The sequence below is a fragment of the Bos mutus genome, chromosome X, assembly GCF_027580195.1.
Source record: "Bos mutus isolate GX-2022 chromosome X, NWIPB_WYAK_1.1, whole genome shotgun sequence".
NCBI lineage: Eukaryota > Metazoa > Chordata > Mammalia > Artiodactyla > Bovidae > Bos > Bos mutus.
This window is the reverse complement of record NC_091646.1, coordinates 108,485,702-108,504,583: the sequence shown is the minus strand read 5'-3', so window position 1 is coordinate 108,504,583 and position 18,882 is coordinate 108,485,702. Positions and strand designations below refer to the sequence as shown.

The 18,882-nt window shown below is 33.8% G+C and overlaps 1 protein-coding gene and 1 non-coding gene across 2 annotated transcripts in view; both read right to left on the bottom strand.

The window, feature by feature from the left end:
* COL4A5 (collagen type IV alpha 5 chain) overlaps window positions 1-18,882 on the bottom strand; it is a 254,556-nt gene that overhangs the window by 81,302 nt on the left and 154,372 nt on the right. The window contains exons 14-21 of the mRNA XM_005910838.2: window positions 18,049-18,102; window positions 17,896-17,952; window positions 17,568-17,612; window positions 15,864-15,917; window positions 14,306-14,347; window positions 12,179-12,311; window positions 2,089-2,262; window positions 1,706-1,789 (exon numbers count right to left, since the gene is read on the bottom strand). Coding sequence (XP_005910900.1) covers window positions 1,706-1,789; window positions 2,089-2,262; window positions 12,179-12,311; window positions 14,306-14,347; window positions 15,864-15,917; window positions 17,568-17,612; window positions 17,896-17,952; window positions 18,049-18,102 — 643 coding nt within the window. The remainder of the gene's footprint in view (window positions 1-1,705; window positions 1,790-2,088; window positions 2,263-12,178; window positions 12,312-14,305; window positions 14,348-15,863; window positions 15,918-17,567; window positions 17,613-17,895; window positions 17,953-18,048; window positions 18,103-18,882) is intronic.
* Window positions 18,620-18,724, bottom strand: LOC138986609 (U6 spliceosomal RNA). Its single transcript, XR_011463413.1, has one exon. It is a non-coding gene; the product is annotated as a U6 spliceosomal RNA (small nuclear RNA).

Genomic DNA, 18,882 nt, shown 5'->3' with positions numbered 1-18,882 from the left:
CAGACTGCCCCCCCTCAAATGATATTACATCATATTCTACGGTTCTCCTCCCAGCCCTGCCATGCACCCTGACCTAGGCTCAGTCTACTCCAATCACAATGGCTCCCTTTCACATATATGCCAGGGAGGAAGGAATAAAAACAGAGCAGGTTATTTATTGAAAACCAAGTGAATAAACTGTTTAAAGAATGCAAAAATCAAGTAAAATAAGGACTGAGACAATATTTGAATTGGTAGTGAATAATCCCATGGACAGAGGAGCCTGGTGGGCTATAGCCCATACAGTCACAACACTGAAGCGACTTAACACACACAGGCTACTGGTGACTTTGACAAAAACAGCATTTATGGAGTGATGCGAGTGTGTGTGTGTTTGGGGGGGGGGCGAGTCCTGATTGGAGTACGTTTAACAGAAAACGATGGGCTTTCCTAATAGCTCAGCTTATAAAGAATCCGCCTGCAATGCAGGAGACCCAAGTTCAATTCCTGGGTCAGGAAGATCCACTGGAGAAGGGATAGGCTACCCACTCCAATATTCTTGGGCTTCCCTGGTGGCTCAGCTGGTAAAGAATCCACCTGCAATGTGGGAGACCTGGGTTCAATCCCTGGGCTGAGAAGGTCCCCTGGAGAAGCGAAAAGCTACCGTCTCCAGTATTCTTGCCTGGAGAATTCCATGGACTATATAGTCCATGGGGTTGCAAAGAGTCGGACACGACTGAGCGACTTTCATTTCACTAACAGAAAATGAGAGGAGAGGAGAGTTATCTAGAGACAGTGAGTAGAAAATTATTGAAGAGTTTTGCTGCAAATGAAAGAACAGGAATAGAGTAGTATCTAGCAGCTGAAGTGAGATTATTATAAGATATTTTTTAGATGGGTAAACAAAGACTTATTTGTATACTGCTAGGAATGATCCAGTGAAAGGGGAAAATTGATGATATGGGAGAGATAAGAATTTCTCAAATGAATCTTTGAGGGAAACAAGAGGAAATGGAATCTACTGTACAAAGAAGAACTGTTTTAGATAGGAGCAGTAACAATGATCAGCAGGAGGCAGAATAAATGTGGTGGTGGTGGCAATTTGTGAAAGTTCTCTTGTTATTGCTTCAACTGGTCTGTGGAGGAGGAAGCTAAGTCAGAATCCTAAAATAAGAATAGAAGAGGATGTGTTAGAAGTTTGAAAAGGGAAAACCAGGTGCAGGCTCAGAAGAGGTGGTAATTTGGAATTTGTTGTTCTTCAGTCACTTAGTCCTGCCCAACTCTTAGCAACCCCATGGACTGCAGCATGCCAGGCTTTCCTGTCCTTCACTATTTCCCACAATTATTGAATTACCAGGGCTATGTTTTGGTTCCAATGGCAGGAGAGGAGGGCAAAGAAGTCAAAAGTTTATGCATGGGATTGACTACAAGGATTGATCATGGAATTTAAGCTGGGTTAAGAGATAAGAAAAGACTTCAAAAGGCTGAGGGATAATAAAGGTTGGCAGGTTTCACTGAGTTTGAAGTAATGTTGGAGTCAGGTTATTAGAGGTAGTGAGCTAGATAGATAGGATATAGTGGTCAGGAAATCACAATTTGGAAGTGTTCACTATTGGTAATGTATGGTCTTGGGGTCTGACCATGGGAATGAGTGGCTGAGGAAGGGTGGAGGATATAGGGAATTTTGCTAATGACTTGAAAGAATGAAGGAATATGGGGATCAAACCTTTCATTCCTTGTTCTCCTTGGAGTCCTCTATCACCTGGAGATCCTGGAGGGCCAGGAGGGCCTGCTTCACATATCTTATCACCTGAGATAAGATAAAGCAATAATAGCAAGCCAATTGTAAAATATCCAGAAGACTCAACAAAAAGAAAGTCTGATAGGCTAGAAAAACAAAGATTTATTTTCGGTTGTTTCTATGATATTAATGACAATTTGAAGAACAAATTTAAATATCAAATAATCACCATAAATAAAAAGTAGAAGCAGCAGAAGACTCTTATTTATCAGAAATACAAGAATGATGCAAACCATCAGATTCACTTATAAATGAAGATAAAACAAATACAACAACAGAACTTAGTAGGAGAAAAGTATATAGCTTACTAGGAGGGATGTGAGGGCCGGGAGGGCCAGGGGGGCCAGGAGGACCAGGAGCCCCAGGCTGTCCATCAAGTCCAGGAGATCCAGGAATGGAAATTCCAGGTGGGCCTTCATCACCTTTCTGGCCCCTTTCCCCAGGAAAGCCAGGGGGTCCAGGAGGACCTATAACTGCAGGTCCTAAGATAAAAACAAATACCCATTAAAGTGATCAAAATGATCTTATTTCAGACATATTACTTTGGGTCTCAATGAGACATTAAGTAATGATAAAATCTTTCTTTAATGTATTAATATCAGTTATGGTCTTATTTTTTTCTATGTATAATACGAGCTATGTTCTTATTTTTTTCTATGAGAATCAACATGTAGAGAAAAGATGAAAAGTCCCAATAATGTAAGTACCAGTTTGAATATAAGAAAGAATAAAGTAGTTTTATTACTTTTGGAGGGCTTTCCTGGTGGCTCAGGTGGTCAAAAAAAAAAAAAAAAAAAAAAATCTGCCCACAATGTGGGAGACCCAGGTTTGATCCCTGGGTCGGGAAGATCCCCTGGGTCGGGAGAAGGAAATGGCAACCTACTCTAGCATTCTTGCCTGGAGAATCCAATGAACAGAAGAGCCTGGAGGGCCTCAGTCATGGGGTTGCAAAGAGGTAGACACGACTGAGCAACTAACACTCACATTACTTTTGGAAACGTACTAGTAACTAACTCTCTACACTTTGACACTACGATCTCTTAATCTCTGAAATACTAGAAAGCCACTGACAAGAGAAGAGGCACCTCAAAGTTTTCAGGTAAACATGGCTCTGTTTCTGGACATTCTTCTGTTCTGCTGTCTCTTCCTGCATCACTAACACATTTTTTCATTACTGCAGCTTTATAATATTTTCAAAACTGGCAAGGAAAATATACTCATCTTTGTTCTTTTTAAAACTATCTTTGTTCTGTTTAAAACCATCTTCACTACACTTACAAATTTATTCTTCTAAATAAATTTCAGAACCAGCTTATCAGTTACATTTAAAAAAAAATCACTGGTATTTTGAATGAGATTAATTTGAATTTAAAGATTAAATTTTGGTGAATCACTTGTATATAATACTGAATTCCCACATCAAGTAATAATTACATGTATCTTTCCATTTATTCATTAATTTTATATTATTTAATAATATTTTATAAAGTTATGCAAAGAGATCTTATACATCTTTTGTTAGGTTTATTCATGGGTAAATTTGATTGCTAATGTGAATTTTATTGTTGTTTCTATTGTTAACTGATTTTTTCCCCTCTTGTATGTTTAATCATTTCTTGCTGGTTTAAAGCAAATCATTTAAATTTTCAATTCATATTTGGATGCCTTGCAAACATTAAGTTCTGATAATTCGTCATTTGATTCTTTTAGGTTCTCTGAGTAGATAATCACATGGCTTTTGAATAACCAAAATGTGGGGGGGGGGGTTTGTTTTCCATCCATATACCTCTTTTTCTTCTTCCAGACTTACTGGCTGGGATCTTTAGTTTAAGAACAAATAACATTGGTGACCACTGGTGACCATCTTTATTTTATTCTTGACTTGAATGGGAATACTCCTGATGTTTCACCACAAAGTATATTTCCTGCACAGTCCTATACTTCCTGTATGAAGTAGACTGCTTCATCAAATTGAGATAGTTCCCTTCCAGTCTTAGGATGCATGTTGATGTATGGCAAAACCAATACAATATTGTAAGGTAAAAAAAAAAAATTATAAAAAAGAATTTTTTTCCTTTTTAAAATAAATAGGTATTAAATTTTGACTGTTTTCTTTTTATCTATTGTCCTATTCTTTTTCAATATGTCAATGTAGTCAATTAAAGTAATGTTGAACCATCCATGTAATCTTAGTGTAAATACTATTCAGTTACAAATACATTATTTAATATACTTCTGAATTGATAATATTTAAGATTGTTACTCCTACATTCATAAGTTGGTATCATACCAAACATTCATAGTTTGGTATCAATTGTTAAATTGAATTTCCTTTTTAAAAAAGTGTTCTGGAACAGTTTTTAAACTATGAGAATTGCCTGCTCAGGAACTTGGTAAAATTCATTCATAAAACCAACCCACAAAACTAATACTTTTTCAGGGAGACCTTTAACCTTCCAAAATCTTCTATGGCAATTGATCTACTTAGGTGTCCTACTTTCTCAGGAAAATTTTTATTAAATTATGTTTTCTGTTTCATGAAGAATGTATATTTCATATAGAATTTCAAAAATATTGACAATTTTATAGCTTTCTTATAATTCAAGAATTTGAATTGTATTTTATGGTATCTTTTTTTCTTTACTGATTTTGAGTCTTTTCCTGCCTTTATCTTGATCTTACTTTATTTTTACCTTTATCAGTTTTCCATCTATTTTGTTTATGCTTCTGTTCTAAAAATTTTATTGGCATATAGTTGACTTACAGTGTTGTGTTAGTTTCTGGTATACAGCAAAGTAAGTCAGTTATACATAAACATATATCCACTCTTTTTTAGATTATTTTTCCATATGAGTAGAGTTCCCTGTGCTATACAGTAGGTTCTTACTAGTTATCTATTTTTATACGTGTGTGTGCATGCATGCATGTGCTACGTCTCTGTTGTGACCAGCTTTTTGAGATGCCATGGACTGTAGCCTGCCAGGCTCCTCTGTCCATATACAGTAGTGTGCTATGTCAATCCCAATCTTCCAATCCCGCCCCCCCCCATATCCATATGTTTGCTTTCTACATGTGTTCTTCTATTTCTGTTTGTAGATAAGTTCATTTGTACTTTTTTAGATTCCAGATATAAGCAGCATCACATGATATCTTTCTCTGACTTCACTTAATATGACAATATCTAGGTCCATCCATGTTGTTTCAAATGGCATGTGCTTGTTTTATTTCTTACTATTTTTACAACTTAGCTCATTTAAGTTTAGGATCTCTAATTTTGTGATCAATTAAGTGTAAGACTTTTGGCTATATTTAATGAATTTTGATATGAAATTGTTTAGCATTTAGTAGTTCATCATCTCCATTTCTGGAGAAGGCAATGGCACCCCACTCCAGTACTCTTGCCTGGAAAATCCCATGGACGGAGAAGCCTGGTAGGCTGCAATCCATGCAGTTGCTAAGAGTCTGACATAACTGAGCGACTTCACTTTCACTTTTCACTTTCATGCACTGGAGAAGGAAATGGCAACCCACTCCAGTGTTCTTTTGCCTGGAGAATCCCAGGGACGGGGGAGCCTGGTGGGCTGCCATCTCTGGGGTCACACAGAGTCAGACACGACTGAAGTGACTTAGCAGCAGCAGCAGCATCTCCATTTCTGTATCTTCTTTACCTATAGAGCTATTTACAAATGTGTACTTTAATATAAAAATATTTGGTGGTTTTTGTTGTTAATTTCTAACTTCATTTTACTGTGGTCACAGAGTATGGCCTGCATATACTTTTTTTTAAATTAATTTTTTATTGAAGGATACTTGCTTTACAGAATTTTGCTGTTTTCTGTCAAACCTCAACATGAATCAGCCATAGGTATACATATATCACCTCCCTTTTGAAACTCCCTCCTATCTCCCTCCCCATCCCACCCCTCTAGGTTGATTCAGAGCCCCTGTTTGAGTTTCCTGAGCCATACAGCAAGTTCCCGTTGGCTATCTATTTTACATATAGTAATGTAAGTTTCCATGTTACTCTTTCCGTACATCTTACTCTCTCCTCCCCTCTCCCCATGTCCATAAGTCTATTCTCTATGTCTGTTTCTCCATTGCTGCCCTGTAAATAAATTCTTCAGTACCATTTTACTAGATTCCATATATGTGTGTTAGAAAATAGTATTCATCTTTCTTTTTCTGACACTTCACTCTGTATAATAGGTTCTAGGTTCACCCACCTCATTAGAACTGACTCAAATGCATTCCTTTTTATGGCTGAGTAATATTCCCTTATGTATATGTACCACAACTTCTTTATCCATTCACCTGTCGATGAACATCTAGGTTGCTTCCATGTTCTGAAAGTGAAAGTGAAGTCGCTCACTTGTGTCCGACTCTTTGCGACCCCGTGGACTGTAGCCCACCAGGCTCCTCCATCCATGGGATTCTCCAGGCAAGAATACTGGAGTGGGTTGCCATTTCCTTCTCCAGGGGATCTTCCTGACCCAGGGATTGAACCCAGGTCTCTCGCATTGCAGGCAGACGCTTTTAACCTCTGAGCCACCAGGGAAGCTTCCATGTTCTAGCTACTGTAAATAGTGCTGCAATGAGCAATGGGATACACGTGTCTCTTTCAATTTGGGGTTCCTCAGGGTATACGCCCAGGAGTGGAATTGCTGGGACATATGGTGGTTTTATTCCTAGTTTTTTAAGGAGTCTCCATACCGTCTTTCATAGTGGCTGTATCAATTTACATTCCCACCAACAGTGCAAAAGGGTTCCCTTTTCTCCACACCCTCTCCAGCATTTATTATTTGTAGACTTTTTGATGATGGCTATTCTGACCTGTGTGAGGTGATATCTCATTGTGGTTTTGATTTGCATTTCTCTAATAATGAGTGATGTTGAGCATCTTTTCATGTGTTTGTTAGCCATCTGTATGTCATCTTTGGAGAATGTCTCTTTAGGTCTTTTCCACACTTTTAGATTGGGTTGTTTGTTTTTCTGGCATTGAGTTGTATGAGCTGCTTGTATATTTTGGAAATGAGTCCTTTGTCAGTTGTTTCATTTGCTATTATTTTCTCCCATTCTGAGGGTTTTCTTTTCACCTTGCTTATAGTTTCCTTTGCTGTGCAAAAGCTCTTAAGTTTAATCAGGTCCCACTTGTTTACTTTTGTTTTTATTTCCATTACTCTAGGAGGTGGGTCATAGAGGATCTTGCTTTGATTTATGTCATCGAGTGTTCTGCCTATGTTTTCCTCTAAGAGTTTTATAGTTTCTGGTCTTACATTTATGTCTTTAATCCATGTTGAGTTTATCTTTGTGTATTGTATTAGGAAGTGTTCTAATTTCATTCTTTTGCACGTAGCTGTCCAGTTTTCCCAGCACCATTTATTGAAGAAGCTGTCTTTGCCCCATTGTATATTCTTGTCTCCTTTGCCAAAATAAGGTACCCATAGGTGCATGGGTTTATTTCTGGGCTTTCTATCTTGTTCCATTGGTCTATATTTCTGTTTTTGTGCCAGTACCATACTGTCTTGATGACTGTAGCTTTGTGTGCAGGCTATGTTGTGTGCTAAGTCACTTTAGTCGTGTCCGACTCTTTGTGACCCCATGGACTGTAGCCCACCAGGCTCCTCTGTCCGTGGGATTCTCCAGGCAAGAATACTGGAGTGGGTTCCTCCTCCAGGGGAGGAAATGCTACCAAAAAGAAAGCTGGTTTAGCAATTCTAATACAGTATGAAATAGAATTAAATGCAAAAATTCATTAAAAACAGATATTTCATATGGATAAATAGACAAATTATACCACAATGATATAAAAGTCATGAAACTTACTCATCTAAAAATATAACCTGAAGTCAAGAAGCTTGATTCCTCTAGCTGCATTCTTCTTTCTCAAATTGCTTTGGCTATTTGGGGTCTTTTGTGTTTCCATATGAATTGTGAAATTTTTTGTTCTAGTTCTGTGGAAATGCCATTGGTAATTCGATAGGGATCGCTTTTGGTACTGTGGTCATTTTCACAATATTGATTCTTCCTACCCAGGAACATGGAATATCCCTCCATCTGTTTATGTCACCTTTGATTTCTTTCATTAATGTCTTATAATTTTCTGTGTACAGTTCTTCTGTCTCCTTAGGTAAGTTTATTCCTATATATTTAATTCTTTTTGTTGTAATGGTGAATGGGATTGATTCCTTAACTGCTCTTTCTGATTTTTCATTGTTAATATATAGAAATGCAAGTGAGTTCTGTGTATTGATTTGTATTCTGCAACTTTGCTAAATTCACTGATTAGCTCTAGCAATTTTCTGATAATATCTTTAGGGTTTTCTGTGTACAGTATCCTGCATACACTTTTAAAAGATTTTTTCTGGTCTAATAGAGTCAATTTCTTGACTACACAATTTCAAAGCTACACATCACAAATGCTTCATGTGTGTTTGAAATGAATGTACATTCTCTGCTGCACAAAATTTTTCTCTCTCTCTCAAAAATACAGCTTGATTGTGTTACTCAAATCATTTATATCCATATTTATATTTTACTTCCTTGATATACTGGGGAATTTCCAATTTATCCCTTGTTGTTTATCAGTTTTCACTTCACATATTCAAAGCTATAATTTTAGATGAGTAAATGTCATGACTTTTATATAGTTGTGGTATAATTTGTCTATTTATCCATATGAAATATCTCTTTGTAATGCATTTTTGCATTTAATTCTATTTCATACTATATTAGAATTGCTAAACCAGCTTTTTTGGGGTAGCATTTGCTTAACATTCTCTCATTGCTTAAATTTCATATTTTCTACATTCTTTTACTTTAGATGTCTCTACTGTGCACAGCATATAGATTTTATTCCAATTTTATTTTAGGTTTTGTTTATTAATCAGTGTTTAGTCCTTTCACATTTATTGAAGTTACTGATTTGTTTTTAACTTCTTGTCAGTTTATGTTTTTTTATTTATCCAGGTTTATCTGTGTCTGTTTTGTCCCAAACCTAACTTGTATTACATAGGTCAAGATTTTGGTCATCTTCTTTCTTCAACAAGTAAGTAATATATATTATTTTAATTATTTTCTAGTGGTTACTATTAAAATGTTTAACCTAGGAACTAAAATATGTATTTTTTGAAAACCTTATATAGTTAGTAGTGTTTATATTCTCTCCCTCTAACAAGACAATAAACCATATAATTCACTTCCCCATTCTCTCTGTATCTCTACATTCTATGTTAGTAGTATGTACAATTATACTTCCATATTGTTACTCAAAATATTTGTTATTTTTTATGATCAATACTTATTTAGACTTAAAATGCTTTATTAACATCTTTCTTAACCATTGTTTCTTCTGTGTTACCCACCCCTACTCCCAACTTCATCCTGAATTCATTTCCTTCTTCTTGGAGTAAAAGCTCCAGTAACTATTTCAGAGATCTGGAGGTCCTCATCTTCACCTTAGGATGACAGTTTGATGTAATATAGGATCTCAAATTCATAGTTATTTTTCCTATATATTTTGAAAATTTGCCCCATTATCTTCATCTGACTCTCACTGATTCGTAAGTGATATGCTTTGGGTCACAGACAGTTTTTAAGAACTTCTTTTTATCCTTAAATTCTAAAATGTCCTTACAATGTGTTTAGGTATGTATTCTGTATTAATTTTGTATTATTACTTTTGCTTTGTAATTCATAAGCCTTTTTACAGGGAAATATGCCTTTTTTAAATAGCTAGAAGTTTTAACCATTAATTTTTCGAATATTGCTTCTTGTCCTATTCTCTTTTTGAACTCCTTCATGTTGGATTTTGGCACATCTAGGTTTATCCTTTGTGTGTCTTACATTTTATTTCATACTATCCAACACTTTAAATTTTTTGCTATATCCCTGGAGAATTCCTTATCTGAATTTGCCAGACACAGTTATATCTTTAGTCCACTACCCTGAAGATAGAAATCCAAAGGGTATACTTTATATAAAGTATATAAAGTGTATATATAGTATATAAAGTATATAAAGTGTATATATAGTATATAAAGTATATAAAGTGTATATATAGTATATAAAGTGTATATATAGTATATAAAGTATATAAAGTGTATATATAGTATATAAAGTGTATATATAGTATATAAAGTATATAAAGTGTATATATAGTATATATAGTATATAAAGTGTATATATAGTATATAAAGTATATAAAATTATATATATAGTATATAAAGTGTATATATAGTATATAAAGTATATAAAGTGTATATATAGTATATAAAGTGTATATGTAGTATATAAAGTGTATATATAGTATATAAAGTATATAAAGTGTATATATAGTATATAAAGTGTATATGTAGTATATAAAGTGTATATATAGTATATAAAAAGTATAAAGTGTATATATAGTATATAAAGTGTATATAAAAGTATATAAAGTGTATATATAGTATATAAAGTATATAAAAAGTATATATATATAGTATATATAGTATATAAAGTGTATATATAGTATATAAAGTATATAAAGTGTATATATAGTATATAAAGTATATAAAGTGTATATATAGTATATAAAAATTATAAAAGTGTATATATAGTATATAAAGTATATAAAGTGTATATATAGTATATAAAGTGTATATATAGTATATAAAATGTATATATAGTATATAAAGTATATATATATAGTATATATAAAGTATATAAAAAGTGTATATATAGTATATAAAAGTATATAAAGTGTATATATAGTATATAAAGTATATAAAGTGTATATATAGTATATAAAGTATATAAAGTGTATATATAGTATATAAAGTGTATATATAGTATATAAAAGTATATATATAGTATATAAAGTATATAAAGTGTATATATAGTATATAAAGTGTATATATAGTATATAAAGTGTATATATAGTATATAAAAGTATATATATATATATATAAAGTATATAAAGTGTATATATAGTATATAAAAGTGTATATGTAGTATATAAAGTGTATATATAGTATATAAAGTATATAAAGTGTATATATAGTATATAAAGTGTATATGTAGTATATAAAGTGTATATATAGTATATAAAGTATATAAAGTGTATATATAGTATATAAAGTGTATATGTAGTATATAAAGTGTATATATAGTATATAAAGTATATAAAGTGTATATATAGTATATAAAGTGTATATGTAGTATATAAAGTGTATATATAGTATATAAAGTATATAAAAGTGTATATATAGTATATAAAAAGTATATGTAGTATATAAAGTGTATATATAGTATATAAAGTATATAAAGTGTATATATAGTATATAAAGTGTATATATAGTATATAAAGTGTATATATAGTATATAAAGTATATAAAGTGTATATATAGTATATAAAAGTGTATATATAGTATATAAAGTGTATATATAGTATATAAAGTATATAAAGTGTATATATAGTATATAAAGTATATAAAGTGTATATATAGTATATAAAGTATATAAAGTGTATATATAGTATATAAAGTATATAAAGTGTATATATAGTATATAAAGTGTATATATAGTATATAAAGTGTATATATAGTATATAAAGTATATAAAGTGTATATACTTTATATACACTTTGAACAAAATGGGACCCACAACTTATTCTCTTTCTTCTTGGCAGAAACACTGAGCAGCACTCATCTTATCATGTTAACATTTCATTAGGCAAATATTTTTTATGGAAAAGTAACCATAATTTATTAAATACTTATGTGTGACAGATACTGTACCAGATTTTTTTTTCAAATTTTACATGAGAGGCATACTATCACCTCATTTCAGAGAACATCCAAATAAACATGCTAAACAAGAGCACTGCTCAATTAGCAGCCAAATTAGAAGTGCTCTACTGTACTGTGTATCTTCAATAAGGAAGTGATATAAAATTGGTACTGAGCTCCAAGATTTTACTGCACAGCAAAATCGCCATGGGGATTTCTAGGTAGATGTTTCTGGCATTCTAAGTGGATAGTGCTGTTTACTACATAAAAATACAGTAAATCTTACATAACTAGGCATCATTAGTACAATGTTTCCTACCATAACAGCATGAAAGGTACAATGATTAATATTTGGCTCACAGTAATGTTTGGTGTAATTTATTAATAACAAAAGATAGAAACGATATTTTTTATTGTAAGACAACACTATTCAAGTAATTCTGATTTTTTTTTAAGTATACATGAGGAACTTGGAAAGGTTATAGTTAAGAGCTGAGGCGTTCCTATCAATTAAAAAATACTTATATCTTCTAGTGCCATGCTCACCCTGGAAATAGTATGATAATATTATATACATGGATTAGTAAAGATACTATAAACACAAGTGTATTAAGTACAGTACAGTCTCATTTACCTGGAGGTCCAGGAAGGCCGGGTGGACCTTGTATTCCAGGAAATCCTCGATCTCCTTTATCTCCAGGCAAGCCAGGTAACCCAATGTTTCCTTTTTCTCCTACAGTTACACCAGTCCCAGGCCTAGGTATTACCTTTATTATGAAAGAAAAAATAAAGGAATTCAAAGAGGAAGAGACTTGTTTTTCTGAAAATAACCTGGTAGGTCCATATGATTACAATGCATCGTTTTCACAAAGTGTTCAGATGCAAAATCATCAAGACTACCTTACATAGATTGTGAGCAGCACACTTCAACAGATTAGAAAATGTTCAATGTCAGTATCAATATTACCATCCACTTGAGCCCCAGGCTTACAGAGTTAGAATTATGTTTGATGTCTCTTATCATTTACATTCAATTCATTCCAATCACCTAAGCCTTATAATTCTTTGTTAAAATAGTCTCTCCAATTTGTCCCCTTCTTTTCTGTGACACCTTCTATCCTTACCTCACACTTGGACTAACAGAAACAACTCTGAGCTTTTCCCTTTAAATCCAAATCTACTACTAGGATATACTTCCTCAAAAAGCAATTTTTCTGTGTTACGCTTCCTGTTAGAGCACTCATAATTGTTCATTACTTCTCACTATATATTATGTCACTTTATAGCCTGGACTCTAAACATACTTCTCACTCCCAATACCTCTCTCATCTGTTTCATGTCCTGTTAGTTCTAGCAATGACTTTTTAGGAGAGCGAAGTCTGATTGTAACCACTTCATGCATCTTGCACATTCCTGCTTTTTCCTTTAAATATGCCATTCTAAGGATGCCTTCCCATAATCTTTCTCTTTGTCAACTCATATTTTTTTTTCTTCTTCTTAAAAAGAAAAAGAAAAGTCATTCTTCCAGGAGGGCTTTATTAATTAAAATCAACTAGCTAATAATTCCCTTTCTATCTTCTTAGAACCTCATGCCTAAAGAATTTTATATTAAATAATCTAATATAAAGAGGTTAACTTCATAGAGTTATAAAGGTAAAGTAAGCTTTACTTTTAAGCAACTATCAGTCTGAGACAGAAATTATCACCTACTGGCAATATTCATCCTGGCTCTTTTGGATACAAGAAATATTCAGACAAATGGCCATTTGTCGGACCTAGAATTGGGATAGTAGTTCAAAGGGGAAGTGAGCTATTGAACAGGACACACTCTCAAAATTTCCATTTCTTCTCAAGCTCATCAAAATTGTATCATCTCATTTTTTAGAAAAAATATTTGTTAGAAAAGTAAAATTCTGATTTTAAAATGAAAGCAAATAAAAATTATCTTAAGATCTTCTTTAAATATAACACACCCTCATCATTGGATTTGATAAAGTACCAAGTATCAATATCTGAGACCCACTATGGACAAAAATAATTAAATAAACATTATTCAAATGTCTTATCATATAGGGTTTATGGCACTTGCCCCTTTGCAACTTTAGTGAAGTCTAAAGCCAGGAGTCTTAGCAAATTTCAATGAAAGGAAAACCAATATGTCAACTGCAACAGAGATATTTTATTCTTAATAAGAATGAAAACATATGTGACTAGAATTTCATGGTAAATACAAATATGACAGAAAAGTTGTAAACCCCTCAAGTATTCTTTCATAGAATAGTTTCCTGCATTTGTTATGAAGAGCCCCTAAAAGCACACACTCCAGGAAGAAAGAGGTGTGAATCAGACAATTACAAATTAAGAAAAGCTATTAAGACCAAATCCATCTTTCTTCTGAGCCCTGCAGGGGAAAGGACCAATCCCTAGTTCCCCAAGTTTCATTTTTTGAATCTTTGTAAGCAACACTTGCACCACCTGCTGGTTACTTGAGAAATGATTTGGCAATCATTATGCAAAAAAACCTAATACCATAATTTTGGAGCTTTATTATGGAGAAATAATACACAGGCAGACCAATACAAAGACTTTGAGGTCAACCTCACTGAAGTTTTAGATGTAAAGACTTTTAAGACAGGAGGAGTTGATAAAGACTTGGAATTTTGTGTTCTATGAGGAAAAGGTACGGAGTATAATTAAGACACAAAATTTAAAATGCACTAATAAATTTAATAAATAAAAACTGAGAGAAAAAAAAACTTACAAGTCCAGGAGGCCCAGGTAGGCCAGTGTCACCTTTTTGACCCTGTTCAATACAATTATACAATAGATTAGTAAAAATCACATGAAAACATCAATTTCCTCAAAAATATAACTGATAATTAAGTTTCATAAAGACCCAGAAATCCATAATAAAAAATGTCAAAGAGAAATACAAAATGAGTTAATAAAACACTACTTAGCTAAGCCTAGGAAAGCCTGTGCTGTTACGTCAGATTTACAAGCTATATGATGCTGACCAAATCAATTAACTTCTTTGCCTTATATATAGACCAGACTTCTAAAGTATTTCTAGCTGTAACATAGAAAAGACACTGAATTTAAAAATTGGTATTACTAGAATCAGCTAAAATCTTTACCCTTTTCTTACATTTAGCCATGTTTTTTTCAAAAAACTTGTCAGGGGCATAAATTTAGTGTCATTTCCATTAGTAACACATATTTTAAAGCTGATGGAGTTAACTATCACCAGGAATAGCTAATAAATCATAATTGGTTTGTGACTTTGCTCTTAGACTGTACTGAAAGACAAATTTAGACAAAACTATTACCCTTAACCAGTAGATACAACAGGTGAAGATCACAGTATTCAACTGTTACTCCACTGGCCAAGATCCAAGAATAGGTGTACCTCTCACATCTCTACTCTCATTCTAGACTTATTCATAGAAACCTTTCATCTATCTATAAGCTTCTTTTAGTTGAAGGAGATACTCTGTCCTATAACTTCACATACAACTAGAAAAACAAAATTTTATTCTTTGACTATTTATTATCTTCCTTTATTCTAGTTGTGCCTCTTAAGCCAGTCTAGAACTTGGATCTAGTTTAGAGATAAAATCATCATTAAAACATGTGCCCTCTGGGTACATTCAAGTTTCTCACACGTTCCTGTCCCTGAAAAACAAAGCTTTTCATAGAAAGCAATTAAAGACCAGAGGTTGGAAAAATGGATGTTTTGTGATCTGCTATAAATATGGAAATTGTGGGCTTCATACATTTTTTTCAAAGTCACTTTTAAAATAGGGAACTAAATAAATAACTTCAGTCAGGCTGCATGGCCAAATGAAAAAACAACAGCCAACAACAACAATAACAAAAAACAACAACAAGGATTAGCCACCGGCTTCCAGACAATAATTGCCTAGAGAATGGAAATGTTTAGTGCCAACATTCTAAATTCACAGCTATAAGCCTTTTTTAGTATGAGGGCCTCACTAAAATAGTGCTGAATCCTCCTTCTGGAGAACAAAAGTTTTGCCAATACATGCTCAAAGTAAAGGCATCAGCTTTTAACAATGGAAATGCTAAAGTTAAACAATTCTCCATGTGTTTCTATCAGATGGACTGTGATTCAGGATAGTGAATAAAATTTAGGGAATTGGTATAAGAGAAAAGGGAATACTATCAAAAGATGGATAAAGAAGGTGTAGTTTGAATACAAAATCTAGTCACTTAGAAATTTTTCATTTATAACTGGGATGAAAAGAATTGTGCTAATCAGAATAAAAGCAGTTCCCTAGGCGTTCTAAAATTCTTACCTTTTCTCCATCTCTTCCTGGTTCACCAGGGTAACCAGGATCACCAGGCAAACCCTTTAAAAACATAGAAGACAGCAACATCAGCAAAAATGGTGGAATAAGAACCTCCAAAATCCCTCTCCTCCATAAAAGCACCAAAGACATTGACAAAAATGGTCAATCTTTTTAGAACTCTAGAAATTAAGCAAGGGTTTGCAGCAATCCAGGAAATGTATTTTTTGGGGGAAAAAAAGACTGAATCTTTGTTAGAACAAAGTGGTTTGTGGCTCTGTTCTCATCACCCTTCCTCAGTTTTACAGCAGCCTTGAAAACCAACAACTCACAATCAAGGTAAAGACCAGCAGCATAGCAGCAACCGGAAGGGAAAGAACCAGGCTGAAGCTTCTTCAAAGCCCCATCCCCACAGAATTGTCATTTCTGGTGGTTCCCAGAAAGATCCCATTACCTGACCTAATTTTACTTCTCCCAGTGCAAAGAGAGAAAAGCCTTTTCCCTAGGGATATCTGTCAAAAACAGAGGCAATTGTTGAACATCATGACTGCATAAATCATTGTTTCAAAAGAAGACAGGAACTGAGGTCCTGAATTGGAACCCCCACTCTGGAGAAGGGAAAGGTTACCCACTCCAGTATTCTGGCCCCAAGAATTCCACGGACAGTATAGTCCATGGGGTTGCAAAGAGTTGGACACGACTGAGTGACTTTCACTTTCACTTATGCCATGTTATATGTTTAAGCCATTGGTGAAGCTACAGTTTGTAAGTTGAGGACTGCCTGTTTAGCAAAATTATTTAGAAATCAATTTATCTGATTCTATTGAATATTACTTTACAACTTCCAGTCTTATTAAGAATGCTCCCTTTCCTGCAGAGTAGTCTCCAAATTTCATCAAATTTTCTATCTGTCCTTGAAAACATCTTTTAACATCTATGGTGGATACTCCTGATACTAAGGCTGCCTGAAATAATGTTCCTGGACTTCCATATTTTTACTTGCCTCTTTTTTGGTAGTAATTAGAATTATATGTCAAAACTTTAACTGGAAAAAGAAAACTTACGTTCACACCAAACAGAGTACGTGAAGGTTTTTAGCAGTTTATTCATGATGGTAAAAAACCAGAAACAACCAAAATACCCTTCAATGAGTAAATGTATAAACCTTGGTACTCCACATAGTCATATACCGGTCAGCAATTAAAAGTGAATGAACTACTGATATACAATACAGTGTGTTATACTATGTGAAAGAATTCTGATTCAAAAAGCTGTATACGCTATGACTCCATTTTTATGACACTCTGGAGTAAGCGACATTACAGAGATGGAGAACAGATCAGTTGTTTCAATAGACACTGGGTGAGGGGAGGGGAGGGAATAACTATGAAAGATCATGAGAGAACTTTTGAGAGAGATGGAACTGTTTTTTATTATGGAGATTGTTACACAACTTATGTGTTTGTCAAAACACACAGAACTGTGCACCAAAATGGTTCATTTTACTGTATACAAATTATATCTCAATAAATCTGACTTAAAAATCTATCTTGAAAAGCAGAGACTTTTTAAATTCATATTTAAAAGAGATGGAAAGGATAGTTTCTATTCATTTAAACTATTTTCAAACCCAAGCCTCTTTGCCATCCTGCTTCTTTACCAACATGTACAAATGTTGCTATTCGGAGGGGAGGGTGGGTTTTAAATACTTACTGGAATTCCTGGTTGGCCATTCTCTCCATCTTTGCCTGGTTTACCCTATTTAGGATTCAAGGAAATGTAATAATATAAATTAGTTATTTAGAAATATAAGGTTAAAGGATATAACAAGCTTTCTTCCAGCCTGGGACTCTCTTCAGTAGACTTTCTGGACTTTAATGTTATAATAAATAAATAAATATGTCATTCATGCCATTTTGAGGGAATCAAGGCAGGATTTAAGAGGAAAAAATAAAATTACACACATGCACAGTGCATGAGTACGTGCTCAAAGACATGTTTAAAAATTTTTGTAAAGTTTATTAGAAGCCATAACACTTACTCTTTTGCCAGGCTCTCCTTGCTCACCCTTCTCACCTTTCACACCACCTGGAGGACCCTATACACACAAAAGTAATTTTACATTGGTTCATGCAGTACTATGTGAGATTATCAATTTACATTAAATTTTGCTAAAGAATTTTAGGTTACTTACTGGAGGACCACGTATCCCTGGGGGTCCAGGAGGCCCTCGGTCACCAGGAAGTCCCTATGCAGTGGTAGGGAAAAGGAAAGCAATATTAAAACTGTTAGTACTGTTAGGAACAATTTTAACTAGCTGAACTACAGACTCATGTACTATAACCAAAGATGTTTCAAATTCAAAGTTGAAATCTACTACGCAAAAAAATCTAGGGCCATCTTTGCTTATTTCAGTTAATTTTTAGTGTATGTACAAGCCAAGTTTTGAGGTAAAGAGCAAGAAAGCACTTCAAATTAAAGTACTAATGATTTTTTTATTCTTATAAAATATTTTGTATAATATAATTTGATCCCCTCATCTACTCTAGTGCATGTATGCTAAGTCGCATCAGTCATGTCCAACTCTTTGTGACCCCATGGACTGTAGCCTGCCAGGCTCCTCTGTCACTGGGATTCTCCAGATATGAACACTGGAGTGGGTTGCCAAGGGAATCTTCCCGACCCAGGGATCAAGCCAGGATCCCTTAACCTCCTATATTAGCAGGCAAGTTCTTTACCACTAGTGCCACCTGGGGAGCCCCCCTGCAAATATGGAACACTTCACAAATTTGCATGACATCCTTGAGTAGGGGCCATGCTAATCTTCTCTGTATCATTCCAATTTTAGTATATGTGCTGCCGAAGAGAAAATTTATCAGTAATACCATCTTTCTCCCTGAATATCAGTGAATTATAGAGAACATGGTCATGTAAAACAGTGACAATCTTACAATGACTTAATTTTGTACATAAAGGCATTATTTATAATAGCCAAAAATGGGGAAAAAGTCAAGTGTCCATCAACTAA